Source organism: Panthera tigris, chromosome A3, assembly GCF_018350195.1.
Source record: "Panthera tigris isolate Pti1 chromosome A3, P.tigris_Pti1_mat1.1, whole genome shotgun sequence".
Taxonomy (NCBI): domain Eukaryota; kingdom Metazoa; phylum Chordata; class Mammalia; order Carnivora; family Felidae; genus Panthera; species Panthera tigris.
In genome coordinates, this window is record NC_056662.1 from 65,724,496 (window position 1) to 65,742,261 (window position 17,766).

At 36.6% G+C, this 17,766-nt stretch overlaps 1 protein-coding gene across 4 annotated transcripts in view; it reads right to left on the reverse strand.

Moving 5' to 3' along the window:
* The window catches only part of PIGF (phosphatidylinositol glycan anchor biosynthesis class F), a 33,376-nt gene that overhangs the window by 8,439 nt on the left and 7,171 nt on the right, over positions 1-17,766 (reverse strand). For all 4 annotated transcript variants that reach the window (XM_007084714.2, XM_042981326.1, XM_042981328.1 and 1 more), the window contains exon 5: positions 6,274-6,382. In XM_007084714.2, coding sequence (XP_007084776.1) covers positions 6,274-6,382 — 109 coding nt within the window. The remainder of the gene's footprint in view (positions 1-6,273; positions 6,383-17,766) is intronic.

Below are 17,766 nucleotides of genomic sequence, written 5' to 3' on the forward strand. Positions count from 1 at the left end.
TGTCAGGTTCTGAACTAAGTACTTTAGAAGGATTATATAATTTAATCCTCACAAGTGGCAGAGCCAGGATTTGAACCTAGCAATAGCTCTTAATCATCACATTATCTACCTATTAATAAAACAAGTGGGTTTAAAAACTTTATGGCAAATTTCCTTTGCTCAGAATAACCAACATTTCTTAACCTCACATTCATTTTTTTTTTAATAACATGAAACACTGGCATTTTTGATAAAGAATTAAGACATTTTCAAGATAAAAATCTCATAACTATTCTATAAAACATTTAGAGCATATTAAATCTGAATCTAAATTATTGTTATCAGTTAAATCCAGTCTTGTGTAATATTTACCTGTTATACTTACATTGAATATATGCTTTGTACACAGTAGGAACTTACGTAGCTATTTAGCTACAGCAAATAATTATAATGTACAAAGGTTTTCCACAGTCAGAATGTTTATTTTGTCAGTAACTATAAAACCATGAGCATTCTCTGGGAGTAAAGGGGGCTGCCTGGGTTACAGGCAATTTAAATGTTTATTTTCTTGCTGATATTTAAAGGCAAGTAATTAAAGCAGGGAAGAGAAGATATCTTGCAAATATTTTTTTTAAAAACAATACAAATGACCAACATGGTTGTGGGTAGCCACCATACCATATTCTCTTTAATCAAATCCTCTTCCTGCCACCTGCAAGAGAAGGCTCCCCTCCAACTTTAAAGATGTCTACTCTCTTTTGTCACTTGTCATTATTTAAAATTCATACTAGTAAATGAAAAAAACTTTTTTCATGAGATTACATATTTTTTAAAAAATTTTTATTTTTGAGAGAGAGAGAGAGAGAGAAAGAGAGAGACACAAAGCACAAGTGGGAGAGGGGCAGAGAAAGAGGGAGACACAGAATCCAAAGAAGGCTCCAGGCTCCAAGCTGTCAGCACACAGCCCAATGCAGGGCTCAAACCCATGAACCATGAGACCATGACCTGAGCAGAAGTTGGACACTCAACCAAAAGTTGGACGCTTAACCGACTGAGCCACCCAGGTGCCCCAAGATTACATATTTTCAATAGACCTTCTTAGTCATTTGGTGATGAAATGATTTTAGAAATATAAATATGCTTGAAATTGCTCAATACAGAACTCATATCATTATAACCTTATGTTTGGCCTCTGGAACTTTATACAAAGTCAGATTTCAGTTCAAAGTATAGAAAATTGAACTAATACATGTAAATGTTTTCTTGTGGGGTTGTTTGTATGTGTGTTTTTAAAGAAGAAATACTCACTTGACAAGATACTCTTGTTCCTCTGACTAGAATATAAATAAAAGGAACAGAGAACTAAAATGTCTTCTTTATACATGTTATGCTTTAGATAATATTAAGTATATACAGTAGTCTCTTCTTATGAAATTTTGCTCTAGAAAAAATCTCCATTTTGAGGTAATGCCATATTTCTTTATCAGGTTTATTTGTTACTCTGGCAGATTCTGTCAGTATCAAGAGCCACACTGAGTACTTACTCTATGTAGTTACTTATGAAGAACAGAACAAAACAACTTGTTTGCTGAAATTAAAAAGTGAAAGAAAAAAATGAAGCCTCATCATTTCTCTAGTTTGTCAGCAAGTAACTGCTAAAAGAGAGAGGAGCAGGTGATTCTTATATGAATAAAGATGATTAATTATACATTATCATTTCACCAACAGTAGGTTTCATAATTTTAAAAAGATTATAGTGAATATGTAGGTCATTAACCTGGAACACTCTGAAAACAACCCAACAGTAAAGACAATTAAAGACCCAGTAATAGGGGTGCCTGGGTGGCTCAGTTGGGTGAACGTCTGACTTTGGCTCAAGTCATGATCTCCCGGTTCGTGAGTTCAAGCCCTGCATCGGGCTCTGCGTTGACAGCTCAGAGCCTGCTTGGAATCCTCTCTCTCTGCCCCTTCCCAGTTCTCCCTCTCTCTCTCTCTCTCTGAAAAATAAACATTAAAAAAAAAAGAACTAGTAATATTCCAGTTGAATCAAACATTCTTAATGAAGACCAACACTTTTTACAGAAATTAACAAGCTGGAAAATCTTTTTTAAAAGTCAATAATTCAAACGGAAACTTTACATTAATTTAAAAAGTAAACTATCGATTTGGATCTAGCTTACCTCTTATTGTAAATAAGCACTGAGGTAGAAAAATGAGAGTAGGTAGCTAAAAGCCTGGACAATCCAAAATAGATAAATAGATTGAAAATCATCAACATATATATTTTCTATGCAAACCTAAACCCAGATTTTACAAAGGCACATCTACTCCCCACATATCAGTTTCTACTTCTACTTATGATTTAGACAGGTGTAAAATATCAAACATTTACACTCTGAAATATTCCATCTACATGCAAACTGACATGTTAATCACACATTACCTTACCAACTCATTAAAGCTGATAGCCCATAGTGTTTTATATATCAATAATTTGTATTTAGATTTAATTGCATGTATCTGAAAGTAATGAATCTACTACAGATTAAAACACAACTTGCTATGTATACTTTTCAATGATTTTGATTGTCCTGCTCCAATTTAGAAATCACTGACCCTGTTGAATGAAATTAAGTTCCATAGATGGTAACTTGAGTACAAATGAGTCTCCATCTCCTAGTGATCACTGAGATGGCCAAGGAAATATAAACAAAAACCTTTATCAGTACTAAAACCTTGAAAAGGGTATCAGTGACACAAACCTCCAGGGATGTCTATAACACATAATAGATGAATAAAATAGGAAAGGGAAAACCCACCAGACTTACTAAACATAAAAGAACAACTTGTCTGTCTAGGAGACATCTACTAGAAAACAAAGAATGGACTCAAAATAGGCATTTAAGTGCAAGACATATAATCCAAATCCCTTTAAAGCCCTTGGAAAGTGAGATACATATCAAAAATTTAACTCAGCTATTATCTAGGAATTATACTAGAGAAAATTGACAAATATGCAAAGATGTATGCTTAAAAATGATAATAATCACCATAATTATAACAGTAAAACAGTAATTGTGAAACTATAAACAATCTAAATGTTCATTCATAAGAAACTGATATATGATTTCACCCAAATAATGGAATATTATATATATATATATGTAAATGTTCACTGACAAGGAATGAGCTCCATAACATACTACTGAAGGAAAAAAAAAAAATTAAAAATGACATATATACACCACTCATCATCAGGGAAATGCAAATCAAAACTACAACGAGATACCACCTCACACCTATCAGAATGGCTAAAATCAAAGACACAAGAAATAACAGGTGTCAGCAAGGATGTAGAGAAAAAGGAACACTTGTGTATTATTGGTGGGAACACAAACTGGTCCAGCCACTGTGGAAAACAGTACAGACATTCCCTCCAAAATTAAAAACAGAACTACCCTACGATCCAGGAATCACACTACTGGGTATTTATCCAAAAAACATAAAAACAATAATTCAAAGGGATACTTGCACCCCTATGTTTATAGCAGCATTATTTACAACAGCCAAATTATGGAAGCAGCCCAGTGTGCACTGATTGATGAATGGATGAAGATATGGCACATATATACACTGTTATATTATTCAGCCATAAAAAAGAATGAAATCTTGCCATTTGCAATGACCCAGATGGATATACAGAGTATAATGCTAAGTGAAATAAGTCAAAGAAAGACAAATACCATGTGATCTCATGGATATGTGAAATTTAAGAAACAAAACAAACGGGCAAAGGAAAAAGAGAGACAAACCAAGAAAGAGACTCTTAACTATAGAGAACAAACTGATGGGTTACCAGAGGAGAGGTGGGGTGGGGGTGGGGGGGGGGGGAATGAGGAAAATAGGGGGTGGGGATTAAAGAGTACACTTACCATGATGGAAAAAATAAAATGATTTAAAAAATGCATACCCAGCAATTCCACTTTAAGAATTTATCTAAGGAAATGATAGTACTATTTTCCAAAGACTTAATAAATAAGGATGTTAATTATGAATTAAGATAACAGCTAACGCTTCTTACACATAATCTCATTTAGTCCTCACAACTATTGCCTCCATGTTACAGTGAACCTGTTCAATAATACAGTAAATGGAAGAGCTGCGATCTGAATAACAGCCCTACACATCTAAGCAGAAACAAGAGCATAGAGGCCTTATAAGCTATGCCAAAGGGCTTGGACTTTATTCAAGGCAAGCAGTGAGGAAGCCACTGGAAGATTTTAAGCAGGAGAAATGACAGGATCAGGTCTGCAGTTTGCTATGTAAAGAATGGTTTGGCAGGGAGGACATAAAGCAAGATGAGAGACGCCTGTACAAGTTATAGAATTAAATGTAAATGAAGAGAAGATAGATCCAAGAGATGTTAAAAAACTAGAATCAACAGGGCACCTGGGTGGCTCAGTCAGTTGAGCGTCCAACCTCAGCTCAGGTCATAATCTCACAGTTCGTGGGTTCAAGCCCTGGGTCAGGATCTGTGCTGACAGCTCAGAGCCTGGAGCCTGCTTCAGATTCTGTGTTTCCCTCTCTCTGTGCCCCTCCCTCGCTCCCGCTCTGTCTCTCTCTCCAAATAAATAAACATTAAAAAAAAAAAGTAAAAAACAAAACAAAACAAAACACTAGAATCAAAAGGGCCAGTGACCTGTTCAATCTGAGCTGTGAAGGGAAGGCAGTATCAGGGATGACTCTCAGGTTGATGACTGGAGCAAATGGGTGGATGACAGTGCTACTTACATCACGGGGGAGAAAGAAAAAGTTGAATTTTAAGTACATTGAGTTCAAGGTAGCTATGGAACTTCAAGAGGAACACACTGTTGCATTTATGAGTCTGAAGTTCAGAGGCCACGGGCAGGAGATAAAGATTCAGGATTCATTGGCCATATTTTAGTTGCAGTCATGGCCAATGAATAATGTTATGCAGGGAGAGTGAGAGAAAAAAAGATGTTAGAAATCAAGGGAATACTGGTGTTTTAAGAACAGGTAGTCTGGAAGAAGCTCTCAGGGAGGCTGAGAAGGAGAAACTAGAGAAGTAGAAAGAAAAGCTGTGGACACTGTTGTTGTAGAAAGTCAAGATAAGAGTTTCAAGCAGGGAAAGAGTGTGTTTCCAGTGAGTTAATGCTCAGAGAAGCCCTGACAGTAAGGTCTAAAAAGTCTTTCTTTAATTTAGCAATAAAGTGACTAAGGACAGGGCATTTAAAAAAAAAAAAAAAATGACATATACATTATAGTTATACACAGACAGAACTGCACAAATTATCACCAAAACACAAATGAAATGAGGGTTGCCTCTGGGTGGTTGGATATTTGATAATTTTTCCTTTCTCCTTTATAATTATTATTTTTTTTTTAAATTTTCTAAATAAATATGTACTGTCTTTGTAATAGGAAAACAATTCTCTTCATGTTGAAAAAAAGAAAGTATGGTTTTTAATACTACAGTTCCATTTGGGAAAAATTATCTTGAGAAAATAACTGGAAAATCCATGAAAATATGGATTCAAGGTGTTAATCACAGCACTGTCTATGATAGTGAAATACTGGCAATAACCTAAAGGATCACTAGTGAATTTGCTAAATAAATTTAGGGATAAACTATATAATGGCATACTACGAAGTCATTAAAAACGAAGACAAAGATATATTCATTACTAGCTTGGTGCACTTCGAAATATTATATGTTTCCTCATCTGTAAAATGGGAATAAAAAGAACACTTACTCATAGTGTTTTAACCTAGCTTATTAGCTATTTCCTATTGTGATCAGAAACAAAAACCTGAGGTTTATGAGTTTCCCCTTGATATCATGTACCCCTACTTCAAAATGTACTTTGCTATATGCTTTTAAAAAATCTCTCAAAATTAACATTCAACTTGGCCATAAATCAAGTTAAGAAAATACGAATCTAAGAGCACAAAGGCAATGAACATCTAAGTTGAAAATAGGCAATTTCTGCAACTCTACCTTGTTTTTAAAAAATTCCTATAAATATTCATAAACTAAGCTTATTTATTCACTTATACATGTAGAAAAAAATAGTGCTGGAAGACAGAACCAGGCTGATCTGGATGCCAATGGGCCCTGTGGCCAATAAGAGGTAACCGAGATTACAGTGACAGGGAAGTGGCATCCCTACTTAACTGAACAACATCATTTATACAGGCATACTGGCTAGCTTCCTCAGTTTTACCATCACTGTACAAACATTTATTTTGTTGCTTTAAGTAGCTGAAACCAACCTGCCATGGTCTTTCCCAATCGAGTGGAATAGGGAAGGCGCCAAGCCATGTTCCTATAAAACTAGAAATTGTAGTGATCTGAAGACTGTTCTCCCAAATGGATGTAACTCTGTAAAACACAAATACATAAATCATTGGTGGTATATACCTTAGCTGCTAGAGAATCAAACAGTGGTGCAAACTGACACTACACATATATGCTCTGTTCATTTAACGATCATCTCGAATTGGCGTATATTTACCATGAACTATTAACAAGTAATCGGTAAGAGAATATAAATGTTCTTCAGCGGGAAAGGTAATATGTGCAGCACATGGCGAAAGTCAAACAATATGGAAGAGAATTTGCAGTGAAAGCTGACTTCCTCCCACCCTTATCAACTCTGGGTCCCTTCCTAGCAGTAGCTACTATCACCAATGTAGTACATATCCTTCTGGAAATATCTTATGCATGCACAAACATATACACAATTTTGTTTAGAACGGTATGCATTTATGTATACATCCTTTATCAAAACTCAAATGCATATTTATAAACCCAATTTTGCTGTTTTGTTTTCCCTTGTTAATTATACTAGCTATACTAGTATTCCACTGTATGGAGGGAACATCACTTATTCAACTAGTTCTTCTGATTGCACATTTCATGTAAACAAATCAACACTATTTATTTGATGGGGCAGGAGTAGAGAACAAGAACAACAGATTTCAAAATATCCAGTGATTTCGCCTACCATCCTTATTGATTAAGTGTGTATCTTAGGGGGTAAAGGTGAAAAGACAGAATTCTGCCATTCTGAACCGGTCTGGGTTTCAGCCTCTCACAGTGTGACCACTTAGCCATGTGGAGCATGAGTCTGGTTACAGGAGAGTAAAATCCCACCACAGTGCAGTAAGTAGGGTCCAAATATTCACTTGTTCAAAATGAAAGGTTGTTATACACAAAGTTTATGAAAAGCAGTTTTTTCCAGCCGGTGTGGGAAAAAAGGAAAACATTTCTTCTGTTAGAGGACTTCTTTCATTAGAAATGGGCCATTACATACAAAATATACACTGAGTTAAAGTAGCCCCAAATGACAAGTCAGTTCCTAAGCCAATCCCTCTGTCACCTGTCTCTCTCGTTACTCCCCCTTGGTCCACCTACACAAGATAAGAGCTTTAGCTTGTCTGTACTGAAAACCAGGACTGGAAGAAGGTTGGAACCAATCACCACAGGTCCCAATCTGTATTATTTGCTGGGCTTCACTGTTCTTTTTATTTTATATAACACCTAAAAATGCAAGTCAATTTCTTCAGCTAGCATTCAACAAAACAGAGATCTGTCCCAATCCTGGAGGAAAAAAAAACTGGGGAGTTGAACGTAAAGAGGGAACTCTACTGTTCAGGCAATTTAAAGGATTTCCTAGGGTTAATTTTTGACTATTTGTGGCTGACAAATGTTGACTAGCTTTCACTTAACACATAAGTCCTCTATGTTGCAATACATAAAGTGATGTGCCTAGAGACATAAAGTCTGGGAGAGGTTGAGAGTAAGGTTTACTTTCTGCTGGGAAGAATTTACTTCTCCCATTTTATGGAAGAAGAGGAAGTTCCATCAGAATTGGGAGAATGAGTGGCATCTGGGCTTGACAAACTGGAGACAGAGCTGCACTGCAGACAGAAAGAACTCAAGTAAAAGTGGTTGAGGCTGAGTGGAAGAATGGGAAATAAGGCTGGGTAAGTAGGTTAGAGTTAGGATTTTTAAAAATAGCACCTTTACTGAGTACAGTGAAAACCTGCCCCGGATAGCCCTTTCTCGGCCATACAATTTACTCACTTAAAGCACACAATTCAATGGTCTTTAGTGCATTTAGAGTTGTGCAACCATCATCCCAAAATGACACCCTTTTACCCATTAGCACTCACTCCCCAATTCCCCTTTCCTCCAGCCCCAGGCAACCACTTTCTGTCTCTAGGGATTTGCCTATTCTGAACATTTCATATAAATGGAATTTGTGATTGGCTTCTTTCACTTAGTGTAATGTTTTCAAGATCCATCTATTTTGTAGCACCTGAAAATACTTTTTTATTGTCAAATAACATTTTGCTGTATGGATATACCACATTTATTCTCTCTATGCATCAGCTGGACATCTGAGTTTTTTTGAGTTTTTGGCTACTATGCATAATGCCACTATAAACATTCATGTGCATGTTTTGTGTTCTCATTTTTCTTTGGGATATACGAAGAAATGGAATTCCTGGGTCATATGATAACGGTGTTTAATCTTGTAAAGGAACTGCCAGACTGTTTCCCAAAGCATCTGAGCCATCTTATATTGCCACTCGCAGTGTACGAGAGTTCCAATTTCTCCCCATCTTTGCTAATGTTCTTTTAAATTTTTTTAATGTTTATTTATTTTTGAGAGAGAGACAGAGAGAGAGCACAAGCAGGGGAGGGGAAGAAAGAGAGGGAGGCAGGGGATTCAAAGTGGGCTCCATGCTGACAGCAAGACAGCCTGATGCAGGGATCGAACTCGTGAACTGAGAGATCATAGCCTGAGCTGAAGTCAGACGCTTAACTGGCTGCGTCACCCAAGCACCCCTCTAATACTTGTTATTATTTGATTACAGTCATCTCAGTGGGTGTGAAGCAGTATCTCATTGTGGTAGAATTAGGGTTAGGATTTTAGGAAAGCCTGAAAAGTCAAACTGAAGAAGCCACTGAAGGTTTTAAATCAAGGCAGAGATGATCAAAGCTATGTCTCAACAAGGGTTATGTACATGTCTTATCTAACCTTTAAGCTCCAAGTTCCTTGGGCTTGAGGGGCAAGATCCATGTCTTCACATTTTTCACTTTTATAGCACACTGAGGCCATTTGATATTTGTTACAAAAAGTGCAAACATGCAAGAGGCTGTCCTCCATTTTATTTGATGCACCCAAAGGAGTTTATGATCTTGCATATAATATAGGAAAAAAAGGAAACAGGAGCTGGTTTTAAAAATAGAAAAACTGTGTAGCCTATCTTTGTAAAATTAAAATTTTGCATTTATCAAAACCATAGTATGTATAAGCACCTTTAAGGTCCCACATCATATTAGATGAGCACACCTACTAACAATCCCTCCCTGCATCCCTCCCCACTCCTGAAATCCACTCCCAAGGCAGAAACATGAACTCGTCAGTGTTTCTTGAATGTAAAGAACGTACACTATGTATAGAGTTTGCAAGACTTAGTTACTCCCTGCTTTCTACAATGGAAGAAGAGGACTTAGCACTCTTCCCACAAGCCTCCCATCACCATGTGCTCATTCTCTCTGATTCACCATCCCCTCCTTGATGGTAACATCCTCTCCTCCCGGCTGAATCCACAGCACAGCATCTACATTAATATGACTACAAAAATGTTTGTCATAGCTGAACCACACAATAAACCACAGTCACATTTCCTTTCTTATAGATTTTAAATTTTCTTTGGATGTTAAGAACTGCCTCTTTTTCAATCTCTATTTGCTTAGGTACTTGTCACTAAACCATCCTCAAATATTCTAAAGAAACTAAACATCACCTCTAAATTCTTGTTTGTGTTCTTTGTTCTCCCTCTTTCTCTTGTGGAGGGCACCTCACCTGCTGCGAGCGGGACTGGTTGCCCTCTAAGCCTGAGGCACAGCCACTGTCCTGTAAGCTCCCTACACCATCATCCTATAAATTCCCTTTGCCTCTCTCAATGCTTTTAGGTCTCCTGCTTCCCAAATTCCAAGACTTTCTCCTATTTTCCTTTTTTTTTTTTTGTTTTAAAAGCACCTCCTTCAGTAGATTCCTGAGAAAGGGTAAAATAGATTTTAAAGATCGTTTAAAGTCTGAAAATGACTTTATTGCAGTTGTTGGAAATCATTTTGCCTTAGAAGTTTGAAGACATTGCTCCATTATTTTCTGTTTCCCACCTGAAAAGTTCAGACATTCTGGCTCCCAGTCCTCTCTAGGTAACATGTGCCCCCCCTTCCCCAAACCCCTACAACACACACTGCCCTCTCTGGTAGCCTTCAGAATCATCTTTTTCCTGGTGGTTATCTAAAATTTCACAAGCCTGTGCCTTGGAGTGGGTGTCTTTTCAGCCATAATGCTGGAAACCAATGAGCCTTTTTTTAAAACAGTTTTTTTAATGTTTATTTTTGAGAGACAGAGTGTGAGTGGGGAGGGGCAGAGAGAGAGGGAGACACAGAATTGGAAGCAGGCTCCAGGCTCTGAGCTGTTAGCACAGAGCCCGACCTGGGGCTCAAACCCACAAACTGTGAGATCATGACCCGAGGAAGCAGGATGCTTAACTGACTGAGCCACCCAGGCGCCCCACTCATGGGCTTTCTTAATCTACAGTCACAAGTCTTTTGGTTCTTGACATTTTCTCTTTAAAGACTTATAAAGTCTTGCCTTTTCTACCCAGATTCCTTAAGAATTTTGTTTTTCTTACTCTTTTGCTGGGAATACTACCATGTGGAATTAACCCTCTGATTTTTTTTTAATCTTTTAACCCATTTCCCATATTTTTGCCTTTTCTGTTTGGCTAAGGGATCTTTCTAACTTTGTCTCTACTTCTGTTGATTTTTTTTTCTTATTTTTTAATTTCCAGGAGCTTTCTTGTTCTCAGAATATTCCTTTTGACTGCCTCCTGTTTGTGTTTTATAGATGTGAAAACAATGGACATTTTAAGAGTTATCTTCTGGTCTTTATATCGCCTTTGTTTCTGAGTTTCCTTTTGTTTTCATTTCTGCCTTTCACTTTAGAGGTGTTCCTGAAATGTCCAATGATTGTTCATTTCTCATTCTACTTAAAACACTACATATGAAATGTCCAGAATAGGCAAATCTAGAGAGACTGGAAGTATTTTAGCAGTTGCCTGGGAAGGGGGGAAGGGGGTATGTAAGGGTGGGCAGGAGGGGGACTGCTAATGGGCAGAGTTTCTTCTTGGCGTGGCAAGATGTTCTAAAATTAGATTGTGGTGATGGTTATAAAGCTGAGCCTACACTTAAAAACTACTAAGTTGTACACTTTAAATGGGTGGGTTTTATGGTCTGAAGTTGTATCTCAATAAATGTATGTTTTAAAAAACAACAAAAAAGTGAACACTAAACAGATGACTAGATGTCCACTGTGTACAAGCGGGCTTCACTGTCCCAGGGACTGATTAGGGACCTTGGCTTTTAGAGAACCCCCAACGGTCAGTATCTGCAGGTTCTTCTTTTATACCATTTTCCACTGAAAGAAGTATTTCCGTACTCTGCCTAGATTGCGTAAGCCTGGTTGTCAGTGTTTTGGACCAAGCAAGTGAAAAGGACGAGGCAAAAGATGAGGAATCATTATTCAATACATAGAATTTCACTTAATCCTTATTCCCTCCAGAGGTTTTATCAAACAGGCTCAGGATGTGGGGACAGCCGGAGCAGTTGGGGGGTACAGTTATATTTTCTCCATCTTCCCTCCCCCACTACATAACCTCTAATGCTCATATTATTTTTGTAGTGTTTATATATTGTTCTGTAACCCTAATTTTCAACTATTTTTCTAATGTAGTGAGTCCCCTTAATGTACAAACTGAATGATTCCTCCATTTGGGGAAACTGTCTTCTGGCATATTTTGAATTAATTTGTTTTGTTATTTTAGGGACACTACTAGCTAGTCTTAAGCTCATCTCCTTTGTTCTCTGCATTTATCATTTCTTTTCTAACTGCTTTACTCTTCCCTACCCCTCATTTGTTTTGATTAGCTCAAACCTTTCCTCCATGCTAGAACTTGATTTTCTAACTTGTCTATATTTCTAATATATGACATGTGATGGTGTGGTTTGGATTCTCATTTTATTTAATTAATTCCGTAATCTCCTTCTCCACCTCATTTTTTTCCCATCATCTTATCTTTGAGCTCTTATTTTATTGAATTTATGCCCTTAATAATATTTTTCTATGATAAACTGGGTAGTTTGTTTTTGTTCCTTGAGTACTACTTTCTTCCAGGCTGGATTCTTTTCTCTTTCACATGCCTTTTTCTTCTTCTTATTCTATAACGTGTTTTTAGAGTTGCCATGCCATTTCTTTTCATCTTGCTCACACTTCACAAGGGCAGGCTGCCCACACTACATATTTGCTCAGATACCATGAGTGAATTATCTAGGAAGCTGTCTTCTCATCTTAACTACAATTTTTCCTGTCTTGAAGCTGAATTTTGAGTGCTGGATGTTATCTTCTACTCAGTTTTCTATAACGTGAGGCAGAAGAAAAGAAGGGAGGCAGGGTAAGGGATATGCTATCCCTGTAATTTAATCAATAATATTCAGCTGAAATTTAATAAATGGTTCAATAGATCCAACTTTCAAAAATTTCTGGCCAGGGCTTATGTATCTCATTAGAAATCAGACGACACGATGATGGTAACAGTCAGCCCCCTTGGCAAAGCCCAGTAGGCAACAGCCCTCATAAACTGATAAAAAAGTAAAAAGTCCTGATTGGGATACAGGGAAACTAGCATTCTATTGGTAGGTATATACATATTCTTCCAATTAGAACTTTAGTTTGGCAGTGTCTGTCAACTTCTTTTGACGTAGGAATTCTACTCCAGGAATCTAGTCTACAGGAACTGTTATACACATATGTAGTTATATAGTACAAGGTGTTCATAATAACATTATTTATAATCCTGAAAATTTGATATAATCTTCAATAGGGAATTAAATAAACCATGGTACATGGAATGCTTGCCCAATATTCATCCCATCCCTGATAACCAGACTAATTAAATCATGGTGATCCCATTCTCTCTCCCAGTGATTAGCTTAGGAAGACTCAAGGGAAAGGACTGCTGCCATCTCACTAACAGCCTGAGGATAAGAACCAGGAAAATCAGTGAGAAGCACAGCTACACCTTGACTATCTATCTGTATCTAGAACCATACAATCTCTGCTATATGAGATAATCAGCTTCCTGATTGTTCAAACCAATATAAACAGAAGTATTCTTAATTAAGGATGAAGATATACTAAAGACATCATGCAAGAAAAATTAGATTATACAAACAGTTAAAGGTGTTCCTAATAAGTAAAAAAAAAAAAAAAAAAAAAGTAAGTTATAAAGCAGTGATAGTATAACCATTTTTTGCTTTTAAATTGCAAATAAGTGATATGTATGGACAAAATTAGACTAAAATCTGTCAGTAAGGGCTGCTTCTTTGATAGGATTACTAGGATCTTGAACTTCCTATATTTTTCTACTATTCAAACTCTTACATATTCTTTTGTAATAAACACGATAAATATTTTTTGCATAACTGTGAATGTTTGAGAAGGCCAACTCTAACATCAAACAAATTAATCTATCGAATTAACTATTCCCTAACTCATTTAAAATTTGACATGCTTTTTATGCTAAATTCTTCAAGTATGATAAAAGTGCTAGGGAAGAAACCACTATCACTAAGTTATGGTGGAGGAATGAAAACTTAAGTTGCAGTTGCCCTCTCATGACAAAGTTCAAATTAGTTTTATACTACATCGACTGAAAGAATTCCCTCCTCCATAGCTGCCTATGCCCTGCACTCCTGGGTCTGCTACCTAAACCAGAAAGAGGTACTAAGGCAAACAGCAGTCAGCATTGGGAGTGTGAAATATACAAATGCTCCCTGACATTTGTCAATCCATTTGACAAACATTTCTGAAGCATTTGCTATTTGATTTCACCCATCATCTCACTCAGTTCTGACAATAACCCTGCAAAGTGCATATTAGTATTGTTCTAACAATATCACATATGAGGATCTCTGAAGTTAAATAGCTTATCTAAGATCACTTGACTACTAAGCAGTAAGGAGAGGGCAGGAACTCATTTTCTGACCCTCAGTTTGCGTAGCCTTCTAAAACCATCCGATGATCTGCATTCAAGTTACCTCTTACTGGCTATTCGAGGGCTTAGGCAAATCACTTAATCCGTCAGCTTTCTAGTACCTTCACCTAGAAGATGGTGAAAACAGGAGTATGCCATCAGACTGCTGTGAGAATTAAATGCTTTAAGACACATGAAAATGCTTTAAAAGTTATTACTTTTGCATATTACTATTTCATACCCCTATGTGATGTTAAATAAAATGTTTTGTATTATAAGTTGAGTATTTTTAGCTATAGTCCCTCAGCACCTTTTTTGCAGCCTACTGAAGTTTAAGTGACATCAGAGAAATCTAACTTTTTTTTTTTTTAAATCAGCACATAGCCCGAGGCGGGGCTTGAACTCAAGAACTGTGAGATCATGACCTGAGCTGAAGTTGGGATGCTCAACCAACTGAGCCACCCAGGCGCCCCCAAATCTAACAACTTCTTGATACAGGACTAACTTTCAATGTCCCCCCAAATAAGCTAAGTATTGGCAAAACCTGAACCCCTATAATTTTCATTTTGACTAGGTAGTATATTAATTTGGTTCAAATTTCAAGACACCAAAGGGTAGTTGGTGGAAAGTCTTCTGAGATGGGCTCCGAGCTTCTCAGATTCTCCCCCGCAGAGATAACCAATGTTTTTATCAGTTTCTTATGTATTCTTCCAAAGTTATACAGGTATATCTATCCTCTCCTGCTCACTTTTTACACAAATGGTAGTATCCTACACACATTTCTTCACCTTGCTTTTTTCCATTAACAGCATATCAGTAAATAAATGGATGGTTGTTTTTATTTTATAGCTGCATTAAATTTAATTTAATCCTCTCCTTATTAAAGGACATTTAAGCTATTTTCAAAGCTACAATGAGAAATCTTACACATTTAATATTTTGTAGGTATGAAAATATATCTAGTACATAAAATCTCAGAAGTGGAACTGCTAGGCCAAAGATGGATACTTTTAATCTTTATAGGTATTATTAAACAAGAATTTGAACCAATTTATATTCCCATTGGCGCTTACTTCCCCAAACCCTTATCACTATGTATTATGAAACTTATATATTTTTTTCAGTCTGCTAGCTGGAAAATGGTATTTCCCTTCCTATAATTTTTAGTTTTACTTTGTTACAGATCCTTCTGAGAAGGGATAAAGTGCTGACAGGTGCAAAAACAAGGTGACAATAAATTTATTCTGCAAATCTCAAAAGATTCAAAAGGCAAATTTTATAATAAATTTTTACAAAGCTCTTTTTAACCCAGCAGAACATAATAGGCATTGCTCTAAGACATAGTTCAGGCTAAACAGAGAAACAGGTTAAAGCAGGATCAGAAAATATATGCATATTAAATTCATGGTAAGTTACTAAGAGAAATTAAGGATAGTTTCTCTGTTTCCCTTGAGTTTTAAAGTTTGATTTTTTTTCAATTCAAAAATATTAGGAATTTCTGTATAATAAGTTCTGCTAAAATGCTTGTTTTGAACATTGAAATTTGTTCCAATTTGACTGATATATTAGGGAACAATATGAGCAATTTAGTCTGTGAGAAACACTAAGTGAACACAAAAGAACTACACCCAATTGCACTAAGCAGTATGTGAATACACAAAACATGCACATCCCTCAAACATCTACCAGATAATCAAGGTAGTGTGGTACTGAGATAAGGATACACATATAGGTCAATGGAAAGAAAACTAAAGATCATGAATTTACGATCAACTGATTTTTGACAAGAGTGCCAAAATCACTCAAAGGGGGGAAAATAGCCTTTTTAGCAAATGGTTCTAGGACAACTGGCAAGCCAGGTACAGAAGAATCAAGTTAGACCCTTACCCCCATGGTACACAAAAACTAACACAAAATGGACCAAAGACTCGAATGTAAAACCTAAAATTATTTAACTCTTAGAAGAAGACAGAGGAGTTAATCTTTATGACCTTGGATTTGGCCATGGATTCTTAGAAATGACCCTAAACGCACAACAAAAGAAAAAAACAGATGAATTAGATTTCATCAAGATCAAAAACTTTTGTGCTTCAAAGGACACAATGAAGAAAGTGAAAAGACACCCCACAAAAAGAAAGAATGTGCAAATCATGTATATGATAAAGGACTTGTACTTAGAATATATAAAGAACTTAATAATAATAAACACGGCAAATAATCCAAATAAAAAATGAGGAAACGATCTGAAGAGATATTTTTCCAAGGAAAATATATAATTGCCAATAGGCACATGAAAAGATGCTCGAGGGGTGACTGGGTGGCTCAGTTGGTTGAGCGTCTGACTTCGGCTCAGGTCATGATCTCATAGCTCGTAGGTTCGAGCCCTGCGTCGGGCTCTGTGCTGACAGCTTGGAGCCTAGAGCCCGCTTCGGATCCTGTGTCTCCCTCTCTCTCTGCCCCTAACCCACTCGCATTCTGTCTCTGTCTCTCTCAAAAATAAATAAACATTAAAAAAAAATTAAAAAAAAAAAAGAAAAGATGCTTGACATCACTGGTCAGTAGGGAAATGCAAATAAAAAACACAAGGAGGTTAACACTTCACACCCACTAAGATGGTGATCATCAAAAGACCAGATAATAACAACTGTTGGCAAGGATGTGGGGGAATTGGAGCCCTCATACATTGCTATGTGAATGTAAAATGGTGTAGCCACTCTGGAAAACAGGCTAGCAGTTTCTTCAACAATTAAATAGGGAGTTACCATAAAACCCAGCAATTCCACTGCTAGGTATGTACTCAAAAAAAATAAATAAATAAAAATAAAAACCTATGTCCATACAAAAACCTGTGTACAAATGTTTGCAGGAGCTTAGCCATAACAGCAAAAAGTAGAAACCACCAGATGTCCATCTTGATGAGTGGACAGACAACATGTGGTTTACAGCCACACAATGGAATGTTATTCAGCCATAAAAAGGAATGAAGTACTGCATAGATGAGCTTTGGAAATATTATGGTACGTGAAAGAAGCCAATCACAAAAGATCACATATTATATGATTACACTCTTATGTCCAGAAGAGGCAAATCTATAGAACCAGTAATGAGAATTAGTAGTTGCTTAGGGCTAGGGGAGGGGAGATAAGGAATTGATAGCTAAAGGGTATGGAGTTTCTTTTTTGACGTGATGAAAATGTTCTAAATTTGACTGCAGTGATTGCTGCACAATTCTGGGAGTATATTAAAAACTATTGAATTGCACACTTTAAATAGGTAAAGTGTATGGTATTTGAATTATATCTCAATCCCTCCCTGACTTGCTGGAGGAGGGGTGGATGGGGGATGGGCTAAATAGGTGATGTGTATTAAGTATCAACTGTTAGGATGAGCGCTGGGTGTTACATATAAGCGATGAATCACTAAATTCACTCCTGAAACTAAAATTACACCACATGTTAACTAACTAGAATTTATATAAAAACTTGAAACATAAAAAAGCAAAAACAAAAACAAACAAAACAAAATCCCATCTCTCAGCTCTCTTAGTTTCCCTCATGTGTATGAGTCACATCTTCCATATCTGGTCTTTAACTTCCTGTCAGATTTCCAACAAACCTCCTTTACCACTTCATAATAATTTACAAG